The sequence below is a fragment of the Cygnus olor genome, chromosome 25 (genome assembly GCF_009769625.2).
Source record: "Cygnus olor isolate bCygOlo1 chromosome 25, bCygOlo1.pri.v2, whole genome shotgun sequence".
In the NCBI taxonomy this organism is placed as follows: domain Eukaryota; kingdom Metazoa; phylum Chordata; class Aves; order Anseriformes; family Anatidae; genus Cygnus; species Cygnus olor.
The window spans coordinates 2,465,645-2,484,640 of NC_049193.1; the positions used below are offsets into that span (position 1 = coordinate 2,465,645).

Sequence of the window (18,996 nt, forward strand, 5' to 3'; positions counted from 1 at the left end):
TGGAGTTTCTCCTGCCAGGCTGACCCCAGTGTCCTGGGCCCCTGCAGCCAGCTCCGTGTTACTCATTCGCTGCTAACTCCCAGGGGGGACGAGGGAGATAAAACTGCCAGCACCGTGAGCCTGGGGTGGAGAGGCCCCGGGCAGGGACCCGGCAGGACAAGTGATGTCCTCGCCTCCATGACCGTGGATGGGGTCTGGCAGGGCAGGAGGGGTTAACCCAGGGGTGTGCTGGGCAGGATTGCTCCCCGTAGCTCATTTACACAGGTCCTGAAACCCCGCAGGGCTCAGGACAGCATCGCCAGCAGCCAGGACCTCTCCAAGCTTTGCTCTCAGCCTCCAAGGAGCTCCCAAAACAGCTCGGAAAGGTTCCCAACGAGCAGAGACCTGGTTAAGTCGGCCTGGCAGATGCCGTGGCAGCAGGGTGCTTGTGCACCAGGCAGAGGTTTTTGGCTCCGGGGATGGGAGCAGCATTTTTCCATCCCTCTGCGGGTGCTTGAGCCTCTGCCCTGCTAAAAGAGTAAATGCTGGGGTGCACTAGGAGCAGATCAAGTGATTTATTGGGAGCCAGGAGGAGCAGGGGGCTGCAGAATCCCACCCCGAGCAGCAGAGGCACCTGGCAGTGCAGAAGGAAGGGGTGGTGAAGGGTTAAGGCACCCGCCGGGCACGCTCCCCGCCGCCCCGCTGCCTGTTTTTACGTAAGTCCTTCCAAACATGTTTGTAACAACCCCCCGGTGATGCACCTTTGGCAAAAGTGGTTTTGGGTCCAAAGATCGGCGCTGGGACAAGCGACCTGCCGGCAGCAAACACGAGCCCGCAGGATATAAAACCACGGCGCGGCGCGGGGCAGCCCGGACCCGCCGGGAGGCAGCTGAGGAGGAGGAGGAGAAGGATGGAGGCCGGCATGAACGTCCTGCACGACGCGGGCATCCAGGCCACGCGCTGGCTGCAGGAGCACTTCCAGGGCTCCCAGGACTGGTTCCTCTTCATCTCTTTCGCCGCCGACCTCAGGAACACTTTTTTCGTCCTTTTTCCTCTCTGGTTCCATTTCTGCGAGCCGGTGGGCATCCGGCTCATCTGGGTGGCCGTGATCGGGGACTGGCTCAACCTCGTCTTCAAGTGGTGAGTAGCCCTGTGCCGTGGCTCCCCCGGGGCGTGCCAGCACAGCTGGGTTCACGTTAACGCAGGGCAGATGCACGCCCAGCCCTGATGTGAGGTCCTGCAGCTCGGCTGCAAGCCTGGCAGTGATGGTTGGCGTTCTTCATCCCCGAGCTTTGCAGCAAAGGCTCTTCCCCCTTCCCCAAAGGCAGGCAGGAATCAGCTGGCTGCAGACAGACACAGAGACCCCCCCTGCCATCAGCTAGAGCCCGGCACGGCTCGGTGTCAGCCACGGGACGTGGTGCCGGTGGCACAAGGGAACCAGCGCGGTGCCACCCCTGCTGTGCCATCCGGTGCCTGGAGTTGTGCTGGGGCTTGGGGGCTGCTGTGTCCCACGGCTGGACCCTGCAGGGTGCTCGGGAGCTGTGCTGGGTGCTCTGGCTGGGGCTTGGATGCCCCGGGATGCCCACGCTGGCTGCGTGTGACGGGGACGGGTGGCTTCCCCTTCTGCTGGCACCATGGGGTGGCTGCTCTCAGCCTGGAAAAGGCACGGGGGGAGCAGATGTCCTCTTCTCAGCACGTTTGCCTGCTCCTGGGAAGTTCTTGCTCCAGGAATAAAGGGGACAAGGCTGGGCAGTGCCTGCTGTGAACACCCAGCTGGGTGCTGTGCCCGATGGATGCCCTGGACCCCCTACAGATCCTTTGCCCCTTTCAGCTCCCGGCCAGAGCGGGGACCAGAGCCGTGCTGCCTGTTCCAGCACCCGGGCCCACCCCAAACCCCTTTCTACTTTCTTTTCAGGATCCTGTTTGGGGAGAGACCCTACTGGTGGGTGCATGAGACGGATTACTACAGCAACGCCTCCACCCCAGCCATCCAGCAGTTCCCACTCACCTGCGAGACCGGCCCCGGTAGGGTCCCGCACCCTAGGGGGGGAGCACGGGGACACTCTGTCCATGGGACCCAGGGGTCCTGATCACACAGAGGGGGTGCTGGCACGGCTGGGACCGTTATCTCAGCCGTTATCACCGAGCTGCGGGGCCACCGCCGTGCCCTGGTGGGGCGGAGGCAGGGCAGCCCCGGAGCGGAGCGGACCTTTACCCTCGGTGTGCGGAGACGTGGCGGCTCGGCACAAATCCTGCTGGGGCCGTGCTCGGCCGCGTGCCGGCAGCAGCTCCACGGGGAAGGGGCTCACTCGGCCCCACTGCAACCCTGTCGGTATTTTTTGTCTGTGGTTGCAGCCGGCCTGGGGCTGTGAGTGGCCTTGGCACGAGCCATCGAGGGTGGTCGCTGCCCTCTGCCCTGTCCTGATTGCCGGACAGGCCATGGAGCCTGAGCTGTGCTCCTCGTGCTGCTCTGGCACCCGCCTGGGGATGGGTGCTCGGTGCCACAACCCCGCTGCGTGGGAGCCCCAGGGGACAGCCTGTTCCCAAGGGGGTCTGACCGGGGGCTTCCTTCTCACCCAGGGAGCCCCTCCGGCCACGCCATGGGCGCAGCAGGTGTGTACTACGTGATGGTGACCGCCCTGCTCTCCATCGTGTCAGGCAAGAGGCAGTCAAAGACGCTGAAGTACTGGTAAGCTGTGCGCCCAAACTGGGGGCCGGGCTGGGGCTGCCCCAAAGATGAAAGGGAGGCAGCAAATCCCATATTGGCACGTCTCGGGGTCCCTGATGGCAGCAGGAGCCAACCCCCCGGTGCTGATGCGGCCCCTTTGCCCCTTGCAGGGTTTTGTGGATGGCGCTTTGGACGGGCTTCTGGGCGGTCCAGGTCTGCGTCTGTCTGTCCCGAGTCTTCATCGCCGCCCACTTCCCCCATCAGGTCATCGCGGGGGTCTTCTCCGGTGAGTGCGCCCGCTGGGTCCCCTTCGCCCCACAGCAGCCCCCTCCCGGCCCCCCGCCGCGTGCAGCAGAAGAGCTGAGGCTCCGTGCTCACTGCCCTCCAGAACGAGCCTTTGCCCGTGTCTGGGGGGGGGCGTGGGGAGAGGCGGCCAACAGGCGAGGGCCTGGCGACTCTCAGGGTGTGGCGGTGGCCGTCGGGGTGCTCTGACCATGCAGGAGCCCCCCCGGAGGCCCCCCAGCTCTGAGCAGCGGTGTCTCCTCTCCCCGCAGGCATGGCGGTGGCCGAGACCTTCCAGCACGTCCGCTCCATCTACCACGCCAGCCTCCGCAGGTACCTGGGCGTCACCACCTTCCTCTTCAGCTTCGCCCTGGGCTTCTACCTGCTGCTGCGGGCGCTCGGCGTGGACTTGCTCTGGACCCTGGAGAAGGCGCAGAGGTGGTGCGCCCACCCCGAGTGGGTCCACATCGACACCACCCCCTTCGCCAGCCTCCTCCGCAACCTCGGCATCCTCTTCGGGCTGGGGCTGGCCCTCAACTCCCACATGTATCTGGAGAGCTGCCGGGGGAAGCAGGGCCGGCAGCTGCCCTTCCGCCTGGGCTGCGCCGCCGCCTCGCTGCTCGTCCTGCACCTCTTCGACGCCTTCAGGCCGCCCTCGCACCTGCAGCTGCTCTTCTACGTCCTCTCCTTCTGCAAGAGCGCCGCCGTGCCCCTGGCCACCGTCGGCCTCATCCCCTACTGCGTCTCCCAGCTCCTGGCCACGCAGGACAAGAAGGGCGTCTAGCGGGGGGGCTGTGGCACGGGTGTCCCCCCCAGGTAACGGCGCGGCCGCCCCGGCTCCGCAGTGGGGGCAAGGAGCGGACCGTGGGACCGTGGGGTTTGTGCTGGTTTCTCTCCCCATTACGGCTGCGACCCCGTTATGACTCCACCGCTGGTGCCGGCCGTGCCACAGGTGCTGGTGGCACGAGGGACAGGGGTGGCACCACCGGGAGCAGGGTGCTGCGCGCCCATGGGTGCTCAGGGTCTGCTGGCGAGGCGGCTCTGTCACGGGAACGGGCGGGCTGTGGGGGGGTGGGGAGCAGGATTTGGAGACAAACACAGGCTTGTGGGAGCCTGTAGGCCCGTAGCCCATCAGCCCGTGGGCCCCGGTGTTCGGTATTCGCTGCTGCGTGAAGCAGCGTGGGGTTTAGGGGTGTGTGTGGGTGTGTGTGTGTGTGTGCACGTATACAGAGGGGAAACAAGGGTATTTTATTAAAGCTGGAGGTGTATTTAGCTGGTGAGTTCAGCTGTCTTGTGGGCATGGGGACGGTGACCGAGTGCCACCTGCAGGGACCAGGAGGGGGCTGGAGGGAGGACGTCCCTCCTGGGGTGCTGCTCCTGTCCTTGTGAGGCGCGGGTGGAAGCACCAGGAACGGCAGCGCCGGGCTCCCCACGTCCTCCTGCAGCCCAAAATACACCGGGTGAGGAAAGGACGGCCCGGGAGCCCCTCGGAAGAGCGCGGAGATGTCCTGGCCCTCATCCAGCGGTGACGGGGCTCTGGGCAGGGAGGCAAAGCCGCTTTCGAGCTGTTTGCTCGGGGCTCCTGGGTGCGCCACGCGCGTGGCACCTCGCTGCTGCCGGCAGCCAGCACAGCCTCAGGACCGGCCGGGCTGTTTGGGGTCTGGGCTGTTTGGGGTCTGGGCTGTTTGGGGTCTGGGCTGTTTGGGGTCTGGGCTGTTTGGGGTCGAGCTGCCCCGGTGCAGCCCCGCTCGGCTCTCCTGCATCCCCGACCCCCTACCCCATTGGTATAGCTCCAGCACGCGTACCCGCAGGGCTCGTGCACATGATGGTGCAGGCTGGTGGCTCTCGGGGACACCACGGTGCACACACAGGCTGCCTGCAGCCCCCGTGTCCCCCTGCGGCTCAGCCGGTGTCCGGTGCCGCGTGGTGATGAAGCCCAAACCACAAATCATCCGAACCCCGCAATAAAACTCAGGGAATGAGGGCTGCTGCTGCTGCTTCCCCTCCTCCTGCAGCAAAGCGTCCCAGCAGGAGCTGGTGGCCTGCACAGCCCTGACCCTTGGCCTGATCCTGCCGTGCACAAACAGCTCGGGAGCTGGCAGGGGGCTCTGCTCCGTGCGGCCAGGGGAGGAGACCGCAGGTGCTGAGGCTGCTGCCATCCCCTGCGCTCGTGGCAGATAAACGGTTTTAGGACGGAGGTTTCTCGTGTTTTATTTCTCTGGTTATTATCAATGTCTGGACTAAAGCTGTAGTGCTAGATCTAGGAAGGAATTGGGGAAAAAAAAAAACATTTTTCCTAAAAACGTATTCCCAACTCAGGCTTTTTCAGCGTGGCTCCGCAGCGCCCCTTTTGTTTCTGCAGCTGAGATTGCGGCAGCCTCAGGAACCTCCCTGGCAGAAAAGGCAAACCGGAGAGGCAGTGGGGAGGAGTTATTAATCCAGGAGGTTTTGCATCGGTATAGCCTAGGAAACACCCGGTGTGATGGGGTTGGATGTGGTTTTCTGTCTGCCTGCAGAACAAAGCGCGAGGTGGCGGTTCCATCTGCATTTAATTCTCGTGTAGAGCCAGCACGTATGTGTTACCATGGCTCTGCCAGGCCTCCCACAAGCAGATGAACTTCCCTTTTTTAATAACGTGCTTGGTGCTAGTGCAGAAGAGCTTCAGGACTGCAGCGACGAAGCTGGTGCTACCTGAAGGCTGCTCCCAGCATGTCACAGCTGGGTCAGCAGCCGGCTGCTGTTTGGGGAAACACCGAGTCCGGAGGTCAGCAGCAGCCCGGGGCCCCAGCAGGGGCTTTGGCACGACCACCTTCAGCCCTCCAGCGTCTGCAGAGACTTCTGAGTAGCCAGGAAAAAAAGCCAGTTTCTTGTTTTTAAAGAAAGGGCTCATGGAGACTTGCTCACAGGTTCAGCACTGCATCGTGTCTTCTCTGCCAGTTCTCTCTGAGCAGTACTCAGCCACAACTGGTGACCAGCTTAGTTTGGTCTTCTGGAAGGGATTCACTGATCTGAGCATCCCTCCAACTCCCGCCACATTTCTCTCCTTCTCCCTACAAAGGCTCGGCATAAAAACTTGAATCATTTTTCTCTGTAGTTGCTTGAAAATACCATATTCAAACCCTCTGCTTCTTACCCGTATTCTGATTTTTTAAAAAATGCATCCAGTTTATTGTGAATAAATAGGTTCACAAAGCAACTTGTACAAACTAAAAGCCATGATACACTGCAAGGCAGAGGGCCCTTCTCTTGGTTTGTAGGAAGCTCATAAAAGTAGTCATTATTAAACTCTTTAATTGCTTAAGAAGTGTACCACTTGTCTGGGGAAATTAAAGAAACCTCGCAGCATCTAGGGTCAGAGAAAAACGGTGATGGCAGTTTCCCTCCCCCATCTTCCATGAGCATCAAATCAGTTCACAAGAGACACATTTTTTTTAAAATGTCTTTATTCTCTGAGACAGAACTTGGTGGAGATTATGCAAAACATAGAAGACAGCCGTACTTTGAGAATTCTTTATGTTTCAGCTCTTTGGTGGCTGACGAATTCCTGGAGCAGAGCTTCCACTTCTCCTCGCCGACTCATTTTGGTCGCCTTGCCCTGAAAGCGGCCTCGCTTCCCAGCTCCTTTGCCTCCCAGCAGCTCTGCCACCCTGCAGTAACGATAGCACATGCTGAAGGCCACTCATAGAGAGGAGGGTAGCCTGCCCTAACCTGCTCCAGGCAGCAAAGAAGGGTCCATAGTCTAATTATATTGCTCAGCTGCTTAGTCAGAATTCTTACTGATTTTAAAGAAACCATAGAATATGGTACCTGGGACCTAAATTCTCAACTGCTTCAACAGGTCCAGCTAGAAGGAAGAGTCCTGCTTCTTTTTCATCTCCCACGGTCAGGAACAGCAGGGTTTCCTGTGGACAGAGAGACAGACCTTGCTCCAGAACAGCCACTGCTCTCCTTTTCCGGGAAGGGTACAGAGACACCAGCTACAGGTCCCCTTAAAGCATGTAAACAAGTCATGAGTTCATTACTGAGACCAAAACTCAATTTGAAATAAGAGGGAGAGAAGCTTTTGAATCTCTTGTACTGAATCCTATGTTGTGGGGGACAGAACAGGTACTGGGGTATCCTTAACACAGCCAAGGAAGACCTGTATGGCTTTTCAGGGACAGGCTCTTCTACAGTGCTCGGAATTTTTGCTGCTGTATTTCTTGACCGTTGGGGATCCCCCTGTGCACTGAGGCTGCTGGGGACAATAACCTCGTGCAACTTTTGGACGGAAAGAGATCTGTAGCTTGTGACTGTGGCACAAACAGAAGCCCAGTCAGCCCCTGTCTGTGCTACAGACTTGAAGGAAAACGCCACTGGTGTCAGGTTAGGCTGCACTGATGACTCACCTCTGTCCCTATCTCATTAGCGATGATGTTCATGAACTCAGAGTCACCCTCTTTCCTGCATGGATGGGTAAAAAGCCACTTCAGAGAGAAGAAGAAAATCCACACCAGAGTCCAAAACATCAATCACAAACCAAAGGCAATGACAGTACCTAAGTTTAGCTTTTGTTAGTTTTCCATTTTGTTTAAGACTAAAATTTCCCACTGCCCTCAGAGAAGTTGAAAGAGCAGCCTACGATCGTGCCTGGGGTTTTGGTCTCTTGCTGTTAGGATGGAGACTATTTTTTTCCTATATATCTAAATCCTTTTTGTGCATTTCTGTGGATATATTAAGAATTATTTAAGTGTTTAAGAAATTGAGCTCCTCGGTTTTATTTGAAAATACTGAGGGCAGAAAGAAATCAGACACAGTTATTTCTTAGCTATAAAATCAGAGGAGTTCAGTGACTGAATAACTTACACATTTCTTTCATTACACAACCTTCCAGTAGGCCCAGACAGTTTAATATTTTGTTCACCTTGTTTATATTCGTCCATGAGCAATGTTTGACTTTTAAACAATAGTCATAAGCTTGAGTAGGTGTCAGAGAGATGCAGCTATCATAAATCATATAATATCGTGGCTTCCTACCCCTTTCCCTGAACTCCCCATACCTGTGTAACACAAACAGCTGACTCTGAACAGGTTTGCTCTTGAAGTCCCGCGCTATCAAAACAGCAATGTCTCTAAGCAGGTTCAAGTTATTCTGAAAGAAAAGTGAATGGATAAGATGGATAAGCCAGAGTGAACACCAAGCCTTGTTCCCAGAGATGGAGCAGTTTTGATAAAAACGGATGCCTAAAATTCAGTAGCTTGGGCCTGCGGGGAGCAGACACAGTGTGCTTTTCTCAGCCATCCTCATACCTTCTGAAGCAGTTTCACTGAACTCTGCAACCTCTTCACGGCCTCAACGTGCTCACCGGGTCCATTTCTGAAATAAAAAGGAGAACCTTAATTGATACTTAGAAGGATGAAGAAAAGATTTATTAAGGGAGCAAAAGCAGATAGCATATCACAAAAAACACCATGCAGATGCACCCTAAGGCTTATGTTATATTTGTCAGAAGGAACAATAAAGATGAAAGAACCGAAGTGCAAAGGGTATTACTTGAGCAGTGAGGTTAGAGCCTTCTCAGTGTTGTGACTTTGTTCAATTGACTTCAGAACTCTGTTCCCTGCCAGGAAAACCAAGTTGGTTTTGTTCTTTTTCCCTTTTTCTGTGCCAAGGAGTTTAATAACCTTGAAAAGAAAAACACTCTGGTCAGAAAAGGAGAACAGTATTTTGCTCTTACCCTTACAGGTGGTCAGCCCCACCCCTTTACCACTAGGACAATTTCCAGTACACCCTGGGTCTCCCGGACTTTTGTTACGCTCAGTCTGAACGTGTGGAGCAAGGCTCCTGAAGGTAACTGGGCTGCAGCCCCCCCACCTGCAAGTCGCTCAGGTTGGAGACGTGAGTCCCGCAGCACATGTTGGAGTCTACGCCTTCGATGTTTATAACTCGCACTGGCCCTGTGTGGTCATCCGGTAAGCCACGGCTTCTCACCTAGCCAAGGGGGAGAACAGCCAAGGAGGCTACACGCGTGCCACAACCGCTTTGGTCCCACGGATAGCGTCAGCTCTCTACCCCATCGCTCACTGTTTCAACTTCGGGGTCATCCGCAGCCAGCTCCCGCACTGTCACGGGCACCCTCTCCCGGATCTTCTCGTTCACGCTCCTCTCCAGGGCTTCTATTTGCTCCGCCGTCACGCAGGGGGTGTCCAGCTCGATGACACTTCGCTGACGGCCCAGCTCCCTGCACGGATGAGGAATATCAGCTGCTGTGGAGAAGAGCAGCTGGAAGATCTCCCCGCGCAGCACCAAATGCCATCCAAGACTAGGTGCTGGGAACGTGGTGACTGAAACAAACCACACCTCCCTCCTCTCCTGCTAGTTACAGAGCATCAGAAGCATACCATGCATTTGGAACACGACAAGACAAAGCAAATACTTTGTACAGCTCGTCTCCAGCCCAGTCAATTCTCCCAGGCCCTCTGTGGTCAAATGAAATAACCAAGAGCAAAACTGCTTTCGAATTATCAGCGTTCACCTCCTCACGGCCCAGCACAGTGGCATACGCCAAACCAGATAAGACTGAGGTTAAAAGGAGCCTTTTTCCTGCTCACCATGAAGTCGTTTTGAATCCAAACATCAGGTCTGCAATGGCAGTGATGAGGTGCTGTCCTGGAAGAGATGTGCAAGGAACGGCTTTGAATTTTGGACACGGGAAAGAAAATTCTCTGCCAAAGTGTACTTTTTCTGCTGACGTTTCCATGACATTTGGGAACCATCCCAGGCACACGCCTGGAGGTGCGGGGCTGGTGCTCGTGGTTGGAAACAGACGGAGGAGGCAGCTGCTGCCTCGCAGACCGGGCGAACCCAAGGGCAATACGGCGTGCTCGGAGCACTCCCCAGCGGGTTGATAGTTTGCTTCCAGCCCCGCTCGCAGCCGGTTTACAAACCACAGAGGGCTTCCCCTCCCAGGCAGCCCTGGGGACAGCCGGTGGGCACAGCGCTGTCAGGTCAGTCTTCCCCCTCCCCAAATCAGGGGAGACGAACCGGGCACTGACCCCCACCTCGGCCCAGACCGTGTGGCTCTGCCCACCACCCCTGCGGCTCGGTGCTACCGGTGGTAACGGGCACGGACCTGAGTGCTGCTGCATGTGGTCGAAGCGACGCTCCCAGTCCAGCGACAGCAGCACGGCGGCGCCTGGCTCCAGTGCCGTCTGCACGAAGTGAACGGCCTCGGGGCCCCGGCGGGTGACACGCAGCACCGGCACGTCGCCGATGAGCCCGCGGTCGTCGGGCTGTGGGAGACGGGGGTCAGTGGCCAGGCCTGGGTCCCGGTCCCGGTGCAGGGTCCTACTTCAGGGTCCTGGGTCCTGGTCCCGGGCCCTGGTTCAGGGTCTCGTTCCCAGGTCCTGGTCCCGGGTCCCAGTCCCAGGTCCCGGTCCCGGGTCCCTGTCCCGGTCCAGGGTCCCAGTCCAGGATCCCGGTTCAGGGTCCTGGGTCCCTGTCCTGGTTCAGCATCCCAGTCCTGGCTCCCGGTCCCGGTGCAGTGTCCCGATTCAGGGTCCCAGTTCAGAGTCCCGGCTCCCAGTCCCAGATCCCGGCTCCCGGTCCCAGATCCCGTCCCCAGCCCCTCCGTACCTGCCCGCCTCCCTCGGGGAAGAGGATGGTGTCCTCCAGCACCACCTGGAAGCCCCGCACCGGCTCCCCGCCGCCCTCGGGCCGCAGCTCCGCCGCCTGGCACGACACCACCCTGGTGGTGAACTGCAACATAGAGACGGCGGGGCCGTGAGGGACCGGACCGGGCCGTACCGGGCCATAACCGCCGGCCCCGCCGCTACCTGCCGGGCCCAGCTGTCCCGCTGGCACTGGAACACCATGGTGGCGGCGGCACCGAACAGGCCCGGCGGCGGGCAACGGCGAGCGGTGAGGGACACGGGGCTGCAGGGCCCGCCCCCCTCCCTGGAGGCCCCACCTCCTCCCGGTACGCCCCGCCCCCCTCTCGGTACGCCCCGCCCCCTCCCGGTACGCCCCGCCCCCCTCCTCCCGCTGCCCCCCGGACCTCCCCCAGACGGCGGACACGGGCGCAGGGCGGCGGCTGCTGGCGTTTATTGCCCCCGCCGGTAACCGGCGCTGGGAGACCTAGGAAGACCTAGGAAGCGGCAGCGTTCCCGGAGGAGGCTCCGTTCTCCTTCTCGAGTCCTGCCCGCGTCCCGGTTTGGCGGTGTTTGCTGTCGGTGCACCGGGAGAGCCTCGTGGTGGCGGTGGTGGCCAACGGGAGCTGGGCTTCAGAGGTCGTCCTGCGGAGAGGGACGAGGAGCGAGGTGGGATGGGGCCGGTAGCAGCCGTCCAGCGCTGCCCGGGAGCATCCCTGCAGCGTGTTCCAGCCCCGGGGATGGCAACCGGGGCGAGTGGAGCACCAGAGGCTCCTGCAGCGCCTGGGGAAGGCAGCTCGGGGCTCTACTCACATCCAGGTCGTCCATGGTCGGGGCAGGGCCCTTGTCCGTGACCTTCTGCAGGAGCTGGATGGGGAACAAAGGTCCGTCGTGGGAACTCTGCGTGCCCGGCTTCACCCTGCCTCCCCGAGCACCCAGCCCGCGCTTCGCCTGGCTCACCTCAGCGTACTCCTCCACCATGGCCCTCTCCACCTCCTCGTCTCCTTCCCAGTCTCGCCAGTTATCGAAGTCGACGGAGAGCCAAGCTGGCTGTGGGCAGAGAGAGCAGACCTTGAGGAAGGGAGCAGCGCAGAGGGGACCTGGTGGCCCTGACCTCGCACGGAGTGAGTACTGGTTGCTCCCAAACAGCACGAGAGCTGGGTAGGCATGGGAGAACGTCCCTGCATCTGCAAGGACCGATCCTGACCCTGCCCACGTTGAGGGACAGGGATGCCAGAGGGCAGAGGTGGGCTGGCGGGCACCGGGAGGCATTCCTGGCTCCGGCTCTTGGGGGCTCTGTGTTGGGGTGTCCCAGGGTGTCCATCCTGGGGGCAGGTAGAACCCAGGAAGCCAGCGTACTGGAGACAGACAGCCCCCCAGGCTCTCTTTACTGCAGGATGCCATACGCACCTTGATGTTCTCCTTGGTGATACGGGGCCATGCCACTTTCTCCTTCCACTTCCTTATGAAGCACGTGATGGAGCGATCAGAGCGCTTGTCTTGTGAATCCTGCCAAGAGACGGGGATGCCTCACCTCAGTGCCTGCCAGACTCCTCTCTATTCCACTGCAGATACACGCTTAGCCACTCCCAGGCTGCGGGACACAGCACCATGGAGAAGGGCTGTTTGTGGCCCAGCACCATGCTGCTAGTGACAGACCCAAGCTCAGGGCTCCCAGACTTGTGCTTGCTCCACTCAAGCTCTCAGGAAACAGGCAGGATTCAACTCAAAGCAGTGCTGCTCGTGGCATCACGGGCTGCGTTTAATTCTAAGCCTGCCACAGGCTGTCAGGGAACAGTTTGCTGGGGAGGTCTCACCTTGGAGTTCACCCTGCCGTACAGGTTGATCTCATTGTAGAACTCCACTCCATCTGCATTTTTGCAACTGCCAAAACACAAACACTTGTTTTAGGATGGGGCTGAGGCCACGTACCACAAGCTCTTACAGGGTCCTCCCTGTCCCCCCAAACCTCCCTGATCCAGGGGCTCGTGAAGCAGCAGCAGCTCACCTGAACACCACCCGGTGATCCTCGATGACGACTTTAACGTCTCTGCTGTCCTCCACGCAGAACTCCAGGAAGACATACCGCGGGCGGTCGTACCACAGCGTCTTTGCGTGTTGCCTGTTAAAACACAAGCGCAGCGGGCATTTCTGCGATGCCTTTGGCCTAACAGCACCGGGCCGGGACTGTGCGTGAGGTGCGGGACAAGGATTTGGGGCTGGGCCGTGTTTGTCCCAGTGAATGCCATCAGGGTCTGCGCTGCGGGGCCGGTTATCACAGATTCACAGAATCATCCAGGTTGGAGGAGACCTCCAAGATCACCCAGTCCAACCTCTGACCTAACACCACCAAGTCCTCCGCTAAACCACATCACTCAGCTCTACATCTAAACGTCTTTTAAAGACCTCCAGGGATGGTGACTCGACCACTTCCCTGGGCAGCCCATTCCAATGCCTAACAACACTTTCGGTAAAGAAGTTCTTCCTAATACCCAACCTAAACCTCCCCTGGCGCAACTTTAGCCCATTCCCCCTCGTCCTGTCACCAGGCACGTGGGAGAACAGACCAACCCCACCTCGCTACAGCCTCCTTTAAGGTACCTGTAGAGAGCGATGAGGTCTCCCCTGAGCCTCCTCTTCCCCAGGCTGAACAACCCCAGCTCCCTCAGCCGCCCCTCGTAAGCCTTGTTCTCCAGACCCCTCACCAGCTTCGTTGCCCTTCTCTGGACTCGCTCGACGTCCTTTTTAGTGGTGAGGGGCCCAAAATGAGCACACTCCTTATTCAGCGGCTACCCCCGCGCGCTTCCCAAACACACAGCGAGCCCCGGCAAACCACGGCTCCCCCCGGTACCGGGCCGGGACGTCCCCAGTCCCGAACCCCCCTACCCCAGCCCCCTCTCAGGGCGCTCCCCGTGCCCAGCGGGGGTGTCCGCCCCCCCCGTGCTCTCCCCGGCTCCGTTCCGTGCCCGGGCCGCGCTCACCTCGCCATGTCCGAGCCGGGCCCCGCCCCGGGCTATTCCGGGACCCGGTGAGGCCGGGAGCGGGGTGGAGGTGGGGGGGGAGCGGCGGTCAGCTCGGTGCCCCGGGGCCCCGCCGAGCCGCGAGGGGGCGCTGTGGCAGCTCGGGGCCCGGTGGCTCCGGTGCCGCGCAGGCCCCGAGCACCGGGGGCCGCGGGCACAAAATGGCGGCGGCGGGGGCGCCGCGCAGGTAGCGCAGCCATGGAGGCGGAGGGCGGCCCGGGGGGGCCGGGGGAGCGCTGGGCGCCGGTGGGCGCCGTGACGGCGGAGGAGGAGGAGGAGGAAGAGGAGGAAGAAGAAGAGGAAGAGGAGGCGGCGGCGGGGTCGCCGCGGTCGGTGCCTCGGTTGCGGGCGGAACGGCGCCGGTTGCACGGGGCGCTGCTGGCGCTGGCCTCGCACTTCGCGCAGGTGCAATTCCGGTTGCGGCAGGTGGCGAGGGCCGGGCCCGGCGAGCAGCAGCGCCTGATCCGAGACCTCGAGGACTTCGCCTTCCGCGGCTGCCCCGCGCCCCTCGCCCACGGCCTCGGGGACGGCCCGGTGAGCGCGGGGCGAGGCGGGGGAGCGAGCGCCGGGAAAGGTGCCAAGGGAACCGGTCCCGGAGCGCGGTGACGGGACCGGGGGTGGTGGCTTTAACTGAAGAGAGCGGATTTGGGTTAGGTAGAAGGAAGAAATTCCGTAAATTCCTCAAAAGGGGCATGGTTTAGTGGGTGACGTTGGTATTAGGGTGATGGTTGGACCGGATGATCGTGGAGGTCTTTTCCAGCCCTAATGATTGTAAAATTCTTAATTATGAGGGTGGCGGGCACTGGCGCAAGCTGTCTGGAGAAGCTTTGGGTGCCTCTTCCCAGCAGGGCTCAAGGCCAGGTTGGACGTGGCGTTGGGCAACCTGATCTAGTGGGAGGCGTCGTGCCCACGGCAGGGGAGTGGAATGAGATGAGCTTCACGATCCCTTCCACCCCAAACAGTTCTGTGATTCAATGACTTGTTTAAAATCCAGTTAGCTGCAGCTGTGCACCTGCCCGCCGCTGGCTGAGGTGAGCGGCTGTCGTGGCCGCCCAGCACGGCTCTGCCCGGAGGCAGCGTGCCACTCCCAGGGTGCGACAGGCTCCAGGTAGAGAGCGAGCAGGCAGGCGGGTCTGCGGGAAGCTCGGTCGCAGGAGCGTGCAGGTTCCTCACGCACTGAAGCCAGCTTGCTGGGACAACCCTCAAAACACCCAGCTCGGTGTGTTACTGCTCAGCACTGAGATACGGCAAAAACTCAGCTCGGTATGACACCTAGATACGGCTGCGTCTTGGAGGATCTCTGATGCCCAAATGTTATGTGGGTGCTTGGAACAGTGTGTCCTGTGTTCCAGCCCTGCACGATGGGGCTTGGCTGTGGGAGGTTTGAAGAGACTCTTCCTCTGTCAGATGAACTGATGTGACACTCTTCTTGATGTGCGCGCACACCTTTTTCTTGAAATGGCTTGTAGCGTTCAGTAGTTAATTGCATGGACTGAAGGAAATTCTTCTCATGCCATGATCCTGTTCTCTGTTGACAATGACAGTAAATGTTTAATTTTGTTTACTGGTAACTTTTTTCAGAGTGAACAGGAGAAGCAAGAGCGAATTGAGGTCCAGAAGGAAAAGCAGAGAGAGCTGATCTTGCAGCTTAAGACACAGCTGGATGACCTGGAGACGTTTGCTTACCAAGAGGGCAGCTATGACTCTCTGCCACAGTCTGTGGTTATGGAAAGACAACGGGTAGGGCTCTTGAAGTCATTCTGCATGTGCTTTTTTCGTAGGATTTGTGAGCCTCTTAAGGACTGGCCAAATCCTTTGTTCTGTATTTCTCACTGGCAGCTGTAATACAGTATTAATAGTTAGTCTGCATGCATAAATGTGATCCTGTCATCTCTTGTAATTTTCAATGTATAACAAAGGAGCCTGTTGCCAAGGTAGTGAATGGAGTATTTTGGAGCTTGTGGGCAGCTGCGTCGCACGGTGAGATCATGCTAGTGATTGGTGTTTCGTAGATGATTATAGATGAGCTGATAAAGAAGCTGGACATGGACTTGAGTGCAGACATTGCAACGCTCTCTCCAGAGGAATTGCGACAGCGTGTGGATGCTGCCATAGCACAGATTGTTAATCCAGCCAGGGTGAAGGAGCAGCTGGTGGAACAACTGAAGACGCAAATAAGGGACCTTGAAATGTTCATCAACTTCATTCAGGGTCAGTGCTCAGTTTTTAGATGAGCAGATTGTATTGTTTTGTAATTCCATGACATAGTTATGAGGAGGAAGGCCACAGATGTCAGAGGATGGATGTAGGAATGGTGCCTGGGTCATGGGGAAGTACAGATCTCTCTGAGCTGGTGGTGGGGAGAATGAGACTGACAAGGAAGGCGCAAGGAGGTCTAAGGGAATATTGACCTTAGTACTTGGGATACACAGTTTAAACTCACAACTGTAAAGTAATAGTGTGAAACTCTTCTTCTAGATGAAGTCGGAAGCTCGGGTAAGGCAGAAGATGGACACTGTGAGTGTGCAGGTAGACAAGATGGTGGTGGCTCCTGTAAACCAAATACCCGGTCTTCTGGAAACAGAGGTAGGCACTGCTTGGCTTGGAGCTTCTATTCCTGCTGTAGCTCATTTGAGGTTCATTGGGCACGAACCAGCATCCAGTCACGTTAGCCTGTGTTGTTTTTTTTTTCCTGGCTGTTGGCTTCTATTCTTTACTAATCCCACTGAGAGAAGGCCTGTGTCCAGTTTCTTTGCCCTTCTTAAGTGAAATCATGAGAGCAGTTGCAGAGCCTGAACGTATGGCAGAGAGGAGTGGGATTGGTCCTGAGCTGATCTCAGGAATAGAGGGGTTCCGATACTTAGCATGAAGTGCAGAAAGATTGAGCAGCCTTGTCTTGTACACGTGGCTGGACTGCACTTTGAGTTCTTAGCTCTGTGAGCAGGTACCATGGGCTGGATGGATCCAGTGTTCTTTATAATTTTAGACTTGTCTACTTATATGAATTTGTTGGAGCTAGAAAAATGTACTAGAGGAAATAGAATCCCTTTACCTTTTGTAATTTTAAGTATCTGCCACTTGGAGAGATGGAATACTGATCTGGATGGGTTTTGGGCCTTACCTAGTGTGGCTACTCTTAGAAATTGAATTTAATAGTGGTGCCAGGAGTAAGCATACGTTAGGCTGCTGAGATGAGAAGCTTCATGAAAGTAGCCAGTGATCTCCTTAGCAAAGGGTCTGCTATCTTAAACTACCCGTTTGATATTATAGTGTCTACAGACTGATCACTATCTTGTCTTTGGTTGTATTGCCCACCAGAAAAAGCTGCTGTAGGATTTCTTCTCTGTATGTGATTTAAGACAGATCTGATTGTTGAGAATAGGCCGCTGAAAAGTTTGCTTTTTCTGGTTGGGTTCAGCGCTTTGCAACTAGAAAAATTACCATCAGTCCTACTGACAACAGCTCCCAAGGAAAGTCTCTGGTGGAGGAGGAGCAGATGTGTACTCCCACTGTGTAAATGACAGAGCAGAGATGTTGGTCTGCTCAGCAATGAAGGTCTCACTCCTTAATGAGAGTATTTTTTTCCTCTCTTTCTAACCTGATCAGTGAACCCAGAAGATGCCAGAAAGATGCGAGAAACGGGCCTGCACCTCATGCGTCGCATGCTTGCTGTGCTGCAGATATTTGCTGTTAGTCAGTTTGGTTGTGCTGCTGGTCAGATTCCTCGTACCCTCTGGCAGAAGGACCAAGCCAACAAGGACTATTCCCCCTTAATTAAGAAACTGGAGCTGTCAGTAGACCGGGTGAGGCAGCTAGCAGTGAAACACCAGCAGGAAGACCATGTTATAAGCTCCTCTGATCTGCAGGATATCCCCTTAGGAGGGAGAGATGAGCTGACTCTGGCTGTGCGGAAGGAGCTGACCATTGCTTTACGAGACCTGATGGCTCATGGGCTCTACGCCTCTTCTCAAGGGATGAGCCTGGTGTTGGCACCCATCGCGTGCTTGATTCCTGCGTTCACCTCCTCACCGCAGACAATGCATCCCTGGGAACTCTTTGTGAAGTATTACAACACTAAGAACGGACAAGCCTTTGTGGAGTCTCCAGCTCGCAAGCTCTCCCAGTCCTTTGCCTTGCCTGTGACAGGAGGAGTCGCCATCACCCCGAAACAGAGCCTGCTGACGGCGATACACACTGTCCTCACTGAGCATGACCCCTTCAAGCGCAGTGCGGACTCTGAACTGAAAGCTCTGGTGTGTATGGCGCTAAATGAGCAGCGCCTGGTCTCCTGGGTAAATCTGATCTGCAAATCCGGAGCTCTGGTACAATCTCACTACCAGCCATGGAGCTACATGGCAAACACAGGCTTTGAGAGTGCACTCAACATCCTCAGTCGCCTGAGCAACTTGAAGTTCAACCTCCCAGTTGACCTGGCTGTCCGGCAGCTGAAAAACATCAAAGATGCTTTTTGATGTATTTTTATTGTAGATCATCCACTTTCCACAAGTAGGCAGCTGCTGGGCTCCAGAAGCCTGGCTTATTTTTTTTTTTTTTTAAGACCAAATTTGGCTCTTTGAAATTTATATTTGCTTTTAGGGAAATCTTATGGTGTCCTGATGCTGGAGGTCGGGTGCAGTACAGCACCCCACCCTGCCCTCACGCAGTTCTGAATAGCAAAACTGGCGAGCGGATGCTACCGCACGTGCTACGCCAGATGTTGGCTGGGCGCAGTAGAAGCCTGACCACGGAGCCTGTATGTGGGACAAGTCCCTTACAGGAGACCACAGCTGAGCTCCTGTGCTGTACCTGCACGGTTATTTCTCAAAATCCGTGGTCTAAGCGGTGCCACAGTGAGCCACCTCCGCCAGGAAGAGCGGGCAGTCTGGCACCGGGACTTCAGCTGCTTATTTTGCAGCTGCTCGGTGGTGTGCGATTTGCTTTCCCCGGTGCAAATGTCCGAGAAAACAGGGGACAAATCAAAGCCTGCTGAGGCACCGGGCCCCTGCATCTCCTGCGTTGGTGGCTCAGAAACGCAGAGCACCAGCGATGTTCGTCACGCTGCCGGGTGTGGGGCTGGCGTTCAGGCCGCTCCGTGCAGAAATCCCAAAACTCCTTTTTCGAAGCTTTTTGTGCGGAGCCCCGAGCACCAGCGGTGTGGCGCTCCCTAGCGGCTGCGTTAATCGCTTTAGCAAGCCTGCGCGTGGGGAAGATACGTTTCCAGCTACTCCGTTTTAATTCGTGTCGGTTCCTAGCCTTCGTGCCGCAAGCGCGCTAGCTCCCTTTGTGATATTTCTAATCAGAGTTTAATTTATCTGTAACTCCTGGGGGAAGGAAGACTGTGCTTGGTGTAACGGCAGCACCTCTGGGCGCGGGCTGCGACCGGTTCTGAAATGAAATCGTGAGCAAAATTGTGGCTGC

The 18,996-nt window shown here is 57.4% G+C and overlaps 4 protein-coding genes across 4 annotated transcripts; 2 read left to right on the top strand and 2 right to left on the bottom strand.

The window, feature by feature from the left end:
• Positions 1-731: 731 nt before the first annotated feature.
• Positions 732-5,182, top strand: G6PC1 (glucose-6-phosphatase catalytic subunit 1). Its single transcript, XM_040536917.1, has 5 exons — positions 732-1,119; positions 1,895-2,004; positions 2,560-2,668; positions 2,818-2,933; positions 3,202-5,182. The coding sequence occupies exons 1-5, from the start codon at positions 890-892 to the stop codon at positions 3,711-3,713; spliced, it is 1,077 nt and encodes a 358-aa protein (XP_040392851.1). The 5' UTR covers positions 732-889; the 3' UTR covers positions 3,714-5,182.
• Positions 5,183-6,364: 1,182 nt separating this feature from the next.
• On the bottom strand, positions 6,365-10,901 carry LOC121059716 (alanyl-tRNA editing protein Aarsd1-like). The gene is made up of 12 exons (XM_040536854.1): positions 10,745-10,901; positions 10,545-10,667; positions 10,042-10,201; positions 9,521-9,578; positions 8,994-9,150; positions 8,784-8,900; positions 8,463-8,593; positions 8,219-8,285; positions 7,969-8,060; positions 7,318-7,372; positions 6,737-6,831; positions 6,365-6,576 (listed from the first exon to the last, which is right to left on the bottom strand). The coding sequence occupies exons 1-12, from the start codon at positions 10,781-10,783 to the stop codon at positions 6,441-6,443; spliced, it is 1,230 nt and encodes a 409-aa protein (XP_040392788.1). The 5' UTR covers positions 10,784-10,901; the 3' UTR covers positions 6,365-6,440.
• Positions 10,902-10,996: 95 nt separating this feature from the next.
• PTGES3L (prostaglandin E synthase 3 like) lies at positions 10,997-13,710 on the bottom strand. The gene is made up of 7 exons (XM_040536941.1): positions 13,540-13,710; positions 12,567-12,680; positions 12,376-12,442; positions 11,969-12,067; positions 11,519-11,608; positions 11,372-11,425; positions 10,997-11,203 (listed from the first exon to the last, which is right to left on the bottom strand). The coding sequence occupies exons 1-7, from the start codon at positions 13,545-13,547 to the stop codon at positions 11,192-11,194; spliced, it is 444 nt and encodes a 147-aa protein (XP_040392875.1). The 5' UTR covers positions 13,548-13,710; the 3' UTR covers positions 10,997-11,191.
• On the top strand, positions 13,709-18,986 carry RUNDC1 (RUN domain containing 1). Its single transcript, XM_040536772.1, has 5 exons — positions 13,709-14,112; positions 15,160-15,318; positions 15,591-15,789; positions 16,057-16,164; positions 17,185-18,986. Exons 1-5 carry the CDS (start codon positions 13,777-13,779, stop codon positions 18,048-18,050), a joined length of 1,668 nt encoding a protein of 555 aa, XP_040392706.1. The 5' UTR covers positions 13,709-13,776; the 3' UTR covers positions 18,051-18,986.
• The last annotated feature ends 10 nt before the right edge of the window (positions 18,987-18,996 follow it).

Bases quoted from the DNA above. Each gene is read 5' to 3' on its own strand.
- G6PC1 (XM_040536917.1), top strand. From the start codon at position 890: ATGGAGGCCGGCATGAACGTCCTGCACGACGCGGGCATCCAGGCCACG. The intron at 2,005-2,559 runs GTAGGGTCCCGC...CTTCTCACCCAG, and splicing joins CACCTGCGAGACCGGCCCCG to GGAGCCCCTCCGGCCACGCC. The intron at 2,669-2,817 runs GTAAGCTGTGCG...TGCCCCTTGCAG, and splicing joins TCAAAGACGCTGAAGTACTG to GGTTTTGTGGATGGCGCTTT.
- LOC121059716 (XM_040536854.1), bottom strand. From the start codon at position 10,783: ATGGTGTTCCAGTGCCAGCGGGACAGCTGGGCCCGGCAG. The intron at 8,901-8,993 runs GTGAGCGATGGG...CCCCTTGGCTAG, and splicing joins ATGACCCCGAAGTTGAAACA to GTGAGAAGCCGTGGCTTACC. The intron at 7,373-7,968 runs GTATGGGGAGTT...CCATCCATGCAG, and splicing joins CAGCTGTTTGTGTTACACAG to GAAAGAGGGTGACTCTGAGT.
- PTGES3L (XM_040536941.1), bottom strand. The intron at 12,068-12,375 runs GTGAGACCTCCC...GTCTCTTGGCAG, and splicing joins ACGGCAGGGTGAACTCCAAG to GATTCACAAGACAAGCGCTC. The intron at 11,609-11,968 runs GTGCGTATGGCA...CTCTGCCCACAG, and splicing joins TCACCAAGGAGAACATCAAG to CCAGCTTGGCTCTCCGTCGA.
- RUNDC1 (XM_040536772.1), top strand. From the start codon at position 13,777: ATGGAGGCGGAGGGCGGCCCGGGGGGGCCGGGGGAGCGCTGGGCGCCG. The intron at 14,113-15,159 runs GTGAGCGCGGGG...AACTTTTTTCAG, and splicing joins ACGGCCTCGGGGACGGCCCG to AGTGAACAGGAGAAGCAAGA. The intron at 15,790-16,056 runs GTCAGTGCTCAG...CTCTTCTTCTAG, and splicing joins GTTCATCAACTTCATTCAGG to ATGAAGTCGGAAGCTCGGGT.